General features: G+C 43.4%; 1 protein-coding gene across 5 annotated transcripts in view; it reads left to right on the top strand.

Annotated features, from left to right (window-relative positions):
- Positions 1-13,069, top strand: part of NAT14 (N-acetyltransferase 14 (putative)) — a 104,034-nt gene that overhangs the window by 1,157 nt on the left and 89,808 nt on the right. For 3 of the 5 annotated variants that reach the window (XM_086930463.1, XM_086930464.1, XM_086930465.1), the window contains exon 2: positions 11-158. In XM_086930463.1, the coding sequence (XP_086786589.1) occupies positions 78-158 (81 nt within the window). In that variant the 5' untranslated portion in view covers positions 11-77. Of the gene's footprint in view, positions 1-10; positions 159-13,069 lie in introns of those variants that run through there. The other 2 variants (XM_086930466.1, XM_086930467.1) reach the window with 2 other exon arrangements.

A 13,069-nucleotide genomic window follows, 5' to 3' on the forward strand; every position in this document is an offset into this window, starting at 1 on the left:
CTATGTGCAGGCCTTCTGCTTCCACCTAGTGTCCGTTGTCTTACCTCCCAGAAGAGGGCTCTTTTGTAACCAAGACCATGCCTTCGTTAGATGAGAGCCAGCTGTCCATTCGGGAGATGCGGGAAGAGGAAGCACAGCTCGTGTTGGAAATGTTAAAGGTACTGTCTGAATGTGGCAGTGTGGAACATCATGCACCCAAAACTCAAACTCACAGACAGTCCCAGGGAAAGCATTCAGTATCCGTACATAATACCATATTTATAGTCCTAGCTTGTTTTATAGAGTACTTGTTGACGTAGTATTGTACCTTCTCAGGGCTGCTAAAAATGTTGTTTCTCGCACTGTTATTCAAAACCACTGGCCATCACCCAGTAGAGGTTGGCAAACTAGCACGTACATCTTTACATCATATTATTATTGGGTAGGATCGCAGAGGACCAAACTCATCTGCCCACAGAACATTTGTAATGCCCGCAAGACACATCGCCATCTTTATGAAGCTCTCGCAAGGCTAGTACCTGTGGCTTTTGCTCAGTCAGTACACACAGAGTAACACAGCTGTAGGCTTCCACATACGCAAAGACCCAACCACATAAGCTCTACAAACCTACGGAACTACTCGATCTGCTCATTCTCCCCCAAGAAGTTTGGAGGCATATTACTTCACACACAAATGGAGCTCACCTCATCGCATCTAAGATGGATTATGACTTTATTAGATTCAGGAAAGCATAGACCTACCCACCGTGCTGAATGAAACCGTATGTCACTCTATAAACTGGACCTGTTGTTTAAACGCCTAAAACCATCTACTCCATCTTTAGGCGTTTACTTCTTATCTGATATTATTTGTAATAATTGCTCTCTTTGCCAACTATACACTTCCAATTTATCCCTAAACCAATGTTATTTGATACATGAAGCTCTGAGGCTACCCCATTAGCGTGTAAGACTATACAGACCCTCAGATAATATGTCCAAATGAATGCAGACAAAACACATACAAACGTCCACACATATACCCATTTTACAGGTAAGAAACGCACATGCCCCATGACTGGGCATACCCACTACAAGGACATGCATTTCTTTAACCTGCAGCACCCTATACAGACCCTCAAATAATATGTCCAAATGAATGCAGACAAAACACATACGAACGTCCACACATATACCCATTTTACAGGTAAGAAACGCACATGCCCCCATGACTGGGCATACCCACTACGAGGACATGCATTTCTTTAACCTGCAGCACCTTTGGGGAAAAATAATTTTGTGGATTACTGATGGATGCATTGTTTGGATTAAAGTAACAGCACTTTATTTTCAAATTAGTGTATTGGCTGTTGTAATATAAAGGCAAACCATTAGCTGCAGTTGCCAATTTCGGAATTACAATTTCCTACAATCCTGTAGGGCATGGCCTTTCTGACATTGTTTTCTGAGGGGCGACAGACACCGCCCAGACTTGATGGTTCATGCTTCTTGTTTCACTCCTGGAAGTCAGGCAATTCATGGTTTGTTGTGTCAGGCATGAATTATTTATTTGTTGGTTTATTCAATATGAAGTGGCCGGCCCTTTTGATTGCCAGTGTTTCTACATTGCAATAAACATGAACATTATCACACAAACCTACTACTCACCTTTGCTGTGCTTTTGGCAACAGTTTGGCCTACACCCCCCTCCCTGCAACTGCCCAGCTGTACATTGCCTTGATTGCATCTGGAAGGATCTTACCCACAACACATACAAAGGAACCTGACACCAGGCCTGCCCTGCCTTTTGTCACCGTAGGGTAAGAAATGACCAGCACCAGTTGTGTGTGTGTGTGTGTGGTGTGAGGGTCGGGGGAGGTTGTAGGCCAAGGTAGTCCTTGGCACAACTGCTGGCACCAGGTATAAAAAGAGGAGCCTCAGACTCGTTAATCAGAGCACTCCTGGACCTGTGTAAAATTCAGGAGGACTGTCCTCCTGCCAGAAGGACTGTCCCGCTGACTGTAGAAGGAAGATTGCACATGCTTACCTTGATTCCAGGCCATCCAGAGTGATCTCTAGGGCCAGCTGGCTGTCCTTCTGTGTGAGCTACAGGTAAACAACATGCTTCTAGAGGCCTCACTGCAACTGCCTAGCTGATTAGCATCAACTCGTCCTGGACTAGACCTGCCTGAGTCCTACTGCTGGTCCCTGCAGGAGTGAGTCCTGATCCCCAAGAGATGCCCTCAGGTTCTGTGCCCTTGGTTTGCATCAGTGAGAGCTCCTTTCTCTTTTTAGAAGGTGAAAATCCAGCAGTTCGCGTCAATGATCATGCCAGTTCATGCTAAAACTCTGCCACCCAGGGTTATTGTCAACGCGAAGGTCCTGTGGCGACTGCTCTTTGCTCTGACAGCAACTGTCCTTGATGACCGAAAACGTGAGATCTGGACTTTGCACTACAGTTACGACAGCTGATGGCAACCGCCAATGCGTAGCTCCAGCACCGACTGGCTCATCGTGCTACAACAACATCCGTCTGTGATGCTGGATCTGCTCTTTGCATTGAATGCCTCCCCCTCATGGCATGAGGGGGAGGCATTCAATGCAATGGAACTCTTCGCACCAGGACACAATGAGGTAACTTTTCTCAGGGTACTAACCTGGTCCCTGTATAGGACCCACACTCTGTAGCTGTCGACCTGAATTTGTGACTTTCCCTCGCTCTTCCATAGCCAGTGAGTGGTGTTTTCTGCTTCTTGTTCTTATTTTCAGTAAAAAAAAATAAAAAAAACAATATCTCCGGTTCTATTGATTGTGTTTTGTTTGTTTTGGTGTTCTTTTATTTATTAAAAGTTGCTGTATTCTTCTAAATTGTTTTGGGAGTTTTCTAGTGTTGTGTTTTCACTTTATTACTGTTTGTGTACAGCATACATACTTTACACATTACCTCTAAGTTACGCCTGAGTGCTTCTGTGCCAAACTGCCAGAGGGTTAAGCACAGGTAAATTTAGTGACTTTTGTGGTTCATCCTGGCAAGGGACTTAGTTGTTGCTTGAGTGGGGCTCCCATCCCTCTCAGCGAATAACCCAATTTCTTACATTTAAGTGTTGATTAAAGATCTCTGAAACATAGACAAAATACAGGAAAACTTAGCAGACGAAAATGGCAGGATCATAGAACAGTTAGTACCAATAGCTGTGGACGTTTGTTCTTACATATTGCCAACAAAAAAAGATTAGATATGCCAAGCTACATTGCCTAATTTAAGCTTCCCTAAAATAATCAAGATATTCAGGAATACCCTCTGAGGTTGGTCAGTTGAAGGCTCTCACATGCCGTATTCATACTCCGCCCCTCCCCTCCCCCCACCCATTGCCTCCTGAATGCAAGGTCCGCAGCAACCTATTAGACGTTGAGCTAAAACATGTTTTCCTATAAGATTCTGAGCTGCGACAAAGCAGTGTTTATACCCTTATAGAATTAGTACCTGTGCAAGTAGGTTATAATACTAATGTTTGGCTATTTTTTAGGAATTGTGTAAGAGTAACAGAAGGGACCATTTTTTTTCTTTTCTCCTACATGGATTGCTCAATTCCACCCTCTCACAATTGACTTGGAGACCATTCAACTATTAATGCTCTAATCTACTACCGCCAGAAGGGAGCAAGAGAAAGTGCTAAGACCATTTATTATCCATATTTAGGCATCGGCCTCTAATCTTGTTGTTGGATTAATTGAATGAAATTTATAAACTTGATAGAAGCCTGTGATTTTTTTTTTAAATCAAACCTGCTACTCATTAAAGGATAAATGTTAAATATTTTTTTACCAGTTTAAAGAGCAAGTTTCCTGTGGGGTCTACCAATAGAGCTTTTGCTATCTCCTTCCAACCTTCTCATGTACAAGGAAGCTGGTTTAATTATCAACGAAAGCAGTAATTACGTGTCTTAACTAGATCCTGTGTGATGTATGTCATTACATCGCATACTAATACCACGCGTGCCATTACAACGCAGGTATTACTATGCGATGTCAATGACGACATGCGATTACATCGCATACTTTTAGCATGAGTATGCCTTTACCACGCATGCCATTACAACGCAAAGGCATGCGTGGTAAAGCTATACTTGTGGTTAAAGTTTGCAGGGTAAGTGACAAACCTACCCCTACACAACCCTCCCGACCCCCAGTCCTCTCCCTACAATAACACTACACTACCCTGCATGACCTCCCGACGCTACCCTAAAACATTACACTACAACACTACCCTAAAACACTACACTACACAAACACTACAACACTACCGTAAAACACTACACTACACAAACACTACAACACCCTAAACCCTAATGCACTACACTACCCTAAAACACTCCCCTACACAAAAAATTCAACACTACCCTAAACCACTACAACACTACCCTAAAACACTACGCAAACACTACAACGCTACCCTAAAACACTACCTTACTACACTACCTTAAACCACCACCCACACTACTCCCACCCCTACACTACCCTAAACCCTAAATCACTACTCCCACCCCAACACTACCCCTAACCCTAAAACACTACGACACTACCCTACCCTAAACCACTACCCACACTCCTACACTACCCTAAACCCTAAAACACTACGACACTACCCACACTACTCCCACCCCTACACTACCCTAAACACTACAACACTACCCACACTACTCCCACCCCTAGACTACCCATAACCCTAAAACACTACAACACTACTCCCACCCCTACACTACCCAAAACCCTAAAACACTACACAAACTCTACACTACAACACTACCCTACCCTTAACCACTCCCTACACTACTCCCACCCCTGCACTACCTTATACCCTAAAACGCTACGCCACTACAACACTACCCACACTACTCCCACCCCTACACTACCCTAAACTCTAAAACACTACGACACTACCCTAAACCACTACTCACACTACTCCCACCCCTGCACTACCTTATATCCTAAAACGCTATGCCACTACAACACTACCCACACTACTCCCACCCCTACACTACCCTAAAATACTACGACACTACAACACTACCCACACTACGCCCACACCTACACTACCCTAAACCCTAAAACACTACAACACTACCCGCACTGCTCCAACCCCTAAAACACTATGACACTAGCCTACCCTAAACCACTACCCACACTACTCCCCCCCCACACTACCCTAAAACACTACACTACCCACACTACTCCCACCCCTACACTACCCCAACCCTAAAACACTACCCTAAACCAGTACTCGCACTACTCCCACCCTTACACTACCCCTAACCCTAAAACACGTTGACACTACCCTACCCGAAACCACTACCCACACTACTCCCACACTTACACTACCCCTATCCCTAAAACACTACCCCTAACCCTAAAACACTACCCTACCCTAAACCACTACCCCCACCGCAAGCACTACCGGCCTTACCTATTTCATCCTTGATAGTCACCAGCGTCGCCGTCTCTGCTCCCGGTTTCTGCTTCCTGCGTCGTCAGAGGTGCACGTCATTGTGAGGAAACTGAGGCTGTTTCCTCACAACGACGTAGATAGCCATTACATCGCATGCGTTGTAAAAGCGCATGCGATGTAATGGTATGCATAGTGTCATATTTGACAGGGTTCTCCTATTACTTCTCTGCTACACTTAAGAGCACTACAGGTAATTGTAGATATAATAAAGTCAAAATCATCGTAGGGCATAGTAGTTTAAAAGCCCAACATATAAATTGTAAAAAGTAATTGTTACAGCACAAAAGACTTTCTCAGTGAAATAAGCTACAATCAGAAGCCACAGAAGTTTAAAGTAGTTACATTTTTCCTGATCCCATACTATTGTGAACACTTAATACAGCATCAACCGCAAAACTCATTCACTCAAGTCTGTCAAGTTCAATCTTTTATTGATTTATTCCTCATCACAGGCAACAATATATCTAAATCATGAAATGTAGAATGAAAGCGATAGAATTTATATCCTTAATACAAAATGCATTAGAAATAAAATGGCAACTATTCCAATTATATACTTAGAAATATCTAAAAAAAGATTCTCAAAATGGAAAAATATAATAACATATAGTTTCATTTACTGGAGACCAAATGAGAGCAAGAAAATTTCTTTTAGTATACACTTTCCATTTTCGAAAGCAAGGATCTGAAAATGTATAACTATATTGCTCTGGGGCAAAACACCCCAAAACATTTCTAAAAACTTTTCATGGATACTTCTTACAAATATCTTACCCGCTGCATCCAGTACCAGAATTTGTGTCTAATTCTGTGGGTCATTTCTTAATCCCTTCCTGTGCAATTGGAGAGTAGGGCTCTCACTCCTTGATGTGGGTATGTTACCTGATTTGTAGCAAAACCTGATCATGGGCACGAAGACCTTGCCCTGGCTCATAGAGTTAGGTTTTTAATACAGTTATATGAATCTTATCTGGTCACACCTTTCCAGACTGTTTCTTTTGCTGTTGGAAGCACGATTTCTACTTCAGCTGTTTTATAATTGTATTAAAAGACCATCTAAATTAATATTTTGCCCCCAGTTATATTTAAATAAAGTGGAAAGCTAGAATTACCATTCTTACTGAGGAAATGGGACTGCTACTGATTTCATTCTTGATTCACGCGGCTTTGATCTACTGTGCAAGAAGTTTGGTGAGTATTCTCTCACCAGATTTTGTTAAAATATGGTATACGATATCCACGTTGATTTTGTTTCTGTCATACTCCTGCTTTTTGCTGGATCTTAGCAAACATGGTGTAAGAAATTATTTGTGTATCGTATATGTTGGAAATTGGGTTACTGATTGGGGGGGTGAAATCCTACCTGTGCAAGCAGCAAGTACAAGTGGAGAAGTGTGGCTCCCTGGTTAGAGCAAGCAGACCCTGAAGCAGAGGTCAGACCAGGGTTCAATTCCCGACGCGGCAGGGTCTTGAGCTCAAATGTCCACAGACTCGATAATTCTCGCTTCGGTGCCTGACCTAATCGGATGTATGTCGTTACAACGCATACTTTTACTCCGCATACCATTACAACGCGGTATTTACAACGCATACCGCTACAACGCATAGCGCTTTGGGGTGCTGGATAGTGGTAAGTATAATTTACTATTCTAACTCCAGTCCCCGTGGACCCTAGGGAAGGTGTTGGATAGTAAATTAAACTTACCTCTTATCCTAGAGCGCCCCCCAGCGCCATGCGTTGTAACGGTATGCGTTGTAATGCCTGCGTTGTAGTGGTAGTGCGGAGTAAAAAATGCGTTGTAACAGGTGCATACCGACCTAATCATGGGTTCACACTCTGCAACTCTGGGCATTAAGCTTGCTTAATCTCCACAACGGCCCCCCGCGGCGGGATGCCTGGCTTTCACCTTGGGGATGCCCTGTAGGGGCTATCTCACAGGGACAGGTTCCCAAGGCAAGCGCTTAGAGACCCCTGGGTTATAAGCGCTATATAAATCCAACATACAATACAATACAATTCTTATTGGGGTGAAACACAAGCAAACAGCAAATTAACAAATGCTTATCCCTCTGGTAGCTTGGCATAAAAGCAGGCAGGCTTACCTCAGAAGAAATGTGTAAAGTATTTATGCAGCACTTCAAACAATAATAAAGTAAAAACCCAACACACAAATAATCACACACCAATTTTAATAAAAAAGAGTAAAATGTAATAATCTGTTTGCCATCTAAACGACCAAAATCCAATCAGCAGAACGAGATATGCAAATTCAAAATGTTAGGTAAAAATAGTGCTTAGAAGCACAAAGCGCAGATTGTGGTTATCGGTTCAAGTTCAGGCTGACTGCAATAGAGCACGTGCCGGATAAAGGGACGTATTTAGGCGCGCGGAACAAATACCATAAATCCTGGTTTGTGTTGCGAGAAACTGCGTCGAGGATGTGTCGTGTGGCTGCATTTCCTAGGAGCTGCTAGGCTGTGATGCGGAGTACTGCGTCATCGTTGAGGATTCCTGCGACAAGGAGCTTGCGATGCGAAGGCCTTCCTTGAGGATGCGTGATGCAGCCACGGTTTCAAGGAGGCTGTGTGCTGTGATGCGAGGTCCGACATCGGGGATGCATCACACTGTGGCAGTTCCAATACGACTCCAAGGAGATTAGTTAGTTCTGTTTACAGGACCATGTCTAGACTGGCATAGCACCTTCAGGCCCACTTCCAAGCATCCAGGACTAGGGTGGCAGCACTTGGGGTGGGCGAGACTCACAACAAGTAGAGTCCAGGTGCCTGGTACAAGATAGTTGAAGTCTTATCTGTCCCTTCGTGTCTGATCAGGAGACCAGCCAACTAGCCCTTCGAGTCGCACTGGTAGTCCTAGGTTCAAGAAGCAGGTCCAGGTTTTTTACTGAGGGCAACAGAATAGCAGTTTTTCCTGCAGATTGTAGTGAGTAGAGAAGGCAAACTGGAGACTCATTCGGGTAAAACACTGATTTATTGGAAGGAACAGCTGAGACAACACTTCACCAGCTGACCAGACCGGCAACTGATATTCAAGGAACTCTGGTCACAAGGTGCTAGAATACTCGCAGGTATTCTAAAAGAGGAAGGGAAGTAGGAAACCTGGAGGAAGGCTTTTATATTGGCTGAAGACCATGATGAAACCGGTGAGAATATACAACACATCTTCCTACTTTACAAACAAAAGGAAATAATGGAGACAAAGGAAATAACAATACTATGTTAATAGTAATCGATTAAATGGGCAGGGGGTCTGCGAGACCTCGAACATCTGACCCCTACATGCACAAGAGCGTTATGGATATTGCTGCTAGCATCACACGCATCACCACCACCCACCTCCCTACAATTGTAAGCAAGAGAATTAGACACAGCATTATCCAGATCAGTTAACATATAACCACTGTTGCTTTGCAAGCTTTCAGCACAGGAGTCAAGTACATCCATGGTGGGTGGAATTCCACGTCTTTGATATAAGACCAACCGACGAATGTTCCATTTTTACTGACATTGAAGGAACTCTGGTCACAAGGTGCTAGAATACTCGCAGGTATTCTAGAAGGGGATGGGAAGTAGGGAACATGGAGGAAGGGTTTTACATTGGCTTAAGGCCATGATGAAACAGGTGGGAACATACAACACAGATCAGCACAACAGTTCTGAGCTTTCTACAGGCCCAGAGGGGCACTGAACAGTTTGGGCCTAGGGTCGAATTTTTATACCTGGTCCCTATTTTGAAGTAGGAGACGGTTTCCATCCTTCAGAGGGGTTTAGAATTTCCTTCCTCCCTGCCTGGCCTCAGCTTGTCACAATAGACCGGTGTCAAACCCTTTATGAGTGTGCACAGGAAGAGCCTTTGTGATGTACAAGTGTGATAGGTGACCGCTCCTCCCCCTCATCCAGTCAGAGATGGCTGATCCTACCAACACCTATTGCCCCTTGTCTCACTGTCTCTGAGCAATACACAAAGACCAGCTGCCAGATACACCTGGTCATTTGACCCAGGATACAGGCAGCAGGCACATTAGGACAAAAAAATCAAATTTTTCAACAGTGGCATTTTTAGAACTGTGATTTAAAATCTGACTTTACCATTAAAGAGGTTTTTAATTACAATTCCATAGACACCAAAGTACATTTCTACCTGCTCCAAATTGAAATGTATCCCTTATTAAATGTATTATGGTAAACCAATGTTGTCCTATTGGAGAGGCAGGCCTTGCAGTATTGAAAAACAAATGTAAGAATTTTTCACTACCAGGACACGTAAAAATTAAAAGTACATGCCCAACCTTTTAAATACACTGCACCAGCCCTATGAGTTGTTTAGGGCCTATTCTCGAGGTTATTTATAAGTACTAAAAAGCAAGGTTTAGGCCTGACAAAAGCTTTATTTTGCCAGTTCAAAATGTCAATTTCAAACTACACATACAGGCTGCAATGGCAGGCCTGAGATGTTTAGAGGGCTTCTTGAGTGGGTTGCACAATAGGTGCTAGAGACTTATTAGTAGCATTTAATTTACAGGCCCAGGGTACCGATTGTACAAGTAAATTAAATATGGCAATTGGGTGTTAGGCAATTTCACTGTGTTTAAAGGAGAGAGCACAAGCACTTAGGCACAGGCTAGTAGTGGGAATAGTCCTAAAAACCATCAAAACAGACTCAGAAAACAGGAGGATGAAGGTAAAAAGTTTGGGAATGGCCTTGCAGAAAGGGCAAATTTCAACAGTATAGCTCAATTCCTTAGAGTACAATTCAGTTTGCCCCATGGTCTGATCTTACTTTTTGTGTTAAATTTCCCTGACTTGGAACTGCAGAGGCTTCCGTTTGAAGCCATTGTTTAAAAAATTCAATAATTGAATCTGTTGCTTGTGTTATCATTTAGTAAATAGCTGGCATGTAATCATCTATTGATTACAAGCATGGGACTCACGTCTGGGCATCCCCGTCCCACTTGGAGTGACAAATGCAAAATAACCTTTTGCATTTGTCATTCTAAGTGAGACCGGTATGCCCAGAAATGGGTCCCATGCTTACCATGCCTCTGGAGTAATTCTATCCTCAGTGATGAGGGGTGATACCTCAAAACTGGTCCTAGCATGCATATTTCTGCTGTGGGAGGGCCTGGCCTGGCAGTTCTTGCTGGACTGTTCCCATGGGGAGCAGGGCCTTGGCTGATTTGCCTATAACTGGATCCAAACCGGAATGTCCTGGTGAGCAAAAAAGACATTACATTTGGGCCCAATTGTCTTCACTGGGGGTGAGTGTTTGACACTTCAGCATTCCATCCATCATTTATTCTGGATACATCTTCTTAGACTATTTGAGAGATTTTTTTTTCTTTTTAATAAAATATGATAGAGGTGTAAATTAAATTATTTATCCACGGGTATCTCCTCATCAAGTACTAATTCTTCGATTTAAAAAAAATCATTCACCATTTGCATGAGCTTTCAACTGTCAACTGGGAGCGGATGAGGTGTGAACTTGCTCTCAAGTGGGGATGAAAGCCTTGGGTGTGGGGAAAGGTTGACCTCCCTTGACAGGATAGTCTGGGGGCTGTGCCCAGCCGCTTGCTTATATTCAAAAGATGCCTACCCTGTCACAGGCAGATGTACTTTACACCAGGGCCAGCTTCCATTTTGTCTTCCTAGACAGTCTGGCTCCAAATTCAGTGGGAAGGAGAGCTGCCTAAAATCTGATTTAGATTGGCCTGAGGGAAGGGTGCCCATATCCATAGCAATTTCTCTGGGTATGCACCTAAAGCTCTACATAGGTGGAGAAAGTTTTTGTCATGGTGAACTTGGGTTTAGAAGTGCAGTGTGGAACTGTTTGCTCCAAAAACACATAAAAGTATTGTAACTTCTACAGTGCTATTTTTATCCGTGTTAAAACATTGTCTAAATTTCTTAGGTTTCTAGAGTGCTACTGTCTTTGAACTTTTCTTTAGTGACAACCATAAGTGAATATATTCATGCATAGTTGGTGTATATGGAGTTTTCTAAGATTCACCTTTAACATTGATAGGAAAACTCTTCGATGATTTTTCAAGAGTAGTTATATCCATTAGTCTACCATAAGATGGAGTTAAAGTATATTGGTTAGTATCTCCAAGATCTGATCCGAGTGTGATTACTTTTGTTTCTAACAAGGAACGAATGACACCCAATGTTATATTTAGATATCGAAAAGGTTCTGATAACTGGAGATTATCTCCTGGGGCATTAAAAGAACTCCCTAGATTGAAATCTAGAGTTACAGATTAACTTGGTTGAGGTTCTGAATTATTACCTGCCCTACTATTGAAAAGGTCAATAGTTGCTTTTACTATGTATTATTTACCAGGCTATATTGCTTGAATAGTTTCAATGTCTGGAAGAGTATAATCCATTGATGTCCCTAACACTGAATTAAGTAACTCCACTCTGATGACCAACTTATGGGATATTAATGTGGCACTATCCTCTGGTAAAGACTTGGAGATCAAAGCATTTACATTTACTTCCATCTCGGTTTTCTTTTTAATCTATGAATTTCTTGTTTCATCTGCTAATGTAGATGGTTATGTGTCACAATGAGGCGTGAAATTAGAAAAAAAATTAGATTAGTAGATGAAGTCATTATAGAGCCAATATGCAGGGATTTACCTGTATGTAGAAGCCTTTGTCAGGTGTGGTCATGATCTCCTTTTTGTAACTTGTTCTATATTGTATTTATATTTTTACTGGAGATTAGGTGCTTGTTAGTTTTTACTTTCAGAATCTATTACCAAGCAGTCGGATTCTGTATAAAATACTGGTCTATGGTGAGAACATAGCGACAGCCAGCTAAGCGGCTGCTGATCTTTTGTTGGCACAATGTTTAGTTGCGAGAGCATCTCTCACCTTCCCACCCCCGCCTCACCCCTGTCCCACCGTGACTCCGTGGAGCTTCTTTTTCTTTCCTTCCTCTCCTTTTGGCGCAGGGCAGCGCGTGGAGGCTGCTGCGCCTTTCCCCATGGTGCCGGAGTTGGGCGGTGTTCGTGGTTCACTGCCGGCCTGGAGTCGGATTACCTGCTGGGAATGTGCGGCCTCGGGGGCAAGCTGGCGCCCAGTTGCGGTTTCTCTCTCTCAGGCCATTAGTGGATAGCCAGCATCAGCCAAGACGCCTTCTGGCTGCCTGCATTCTGACGGAGGCTATTCTCTGCTCAGGGTTACTCTTGGAAGACCAGCCCTGAGGCGGATTTTGGTAAGGTCTGTGCCTCGAGGTAGGGGGGCAATCCTATGGGCCTACACACCCTATGGACCTACACACCCCTAGCCTAATAAAACTGAAGTGATTTTTTTCCAGTAATTCATTATAGGGGCTCTGTGAGTGCGACTACAGAGAGGTCCAGAGGAACAAATAGGGGGCTTGTCTTCCAGCTTATGGAGAACGGTAAGACCACGCAGAATAGACCCTCTACCAATTGGGAAAGTGTTCAGATCTACTCTTCGCACTAGAGGGGGCTTTATAATGCCTCTTCTGGGGCTGGAAGTTTTGTCCCATCTTCAACCTGGTAACTATATACATTTCACGACTCAGGGTCG

Source organism: Lissotriton vulgaris, chromosome 7 (assembly GCF_964263255.1).
Source record: "Lissotriton vulgaris chromosome 7, aLisVul1.2, whole genome shotgun sequence".
NCBI classification, from domain to species: domain Eukaryota; kingdom Metazoa; phylum Chordata; class Amphibia; order Caudata; family Salamandridae; genus Lissotriton; species Lissotriton vulgaris.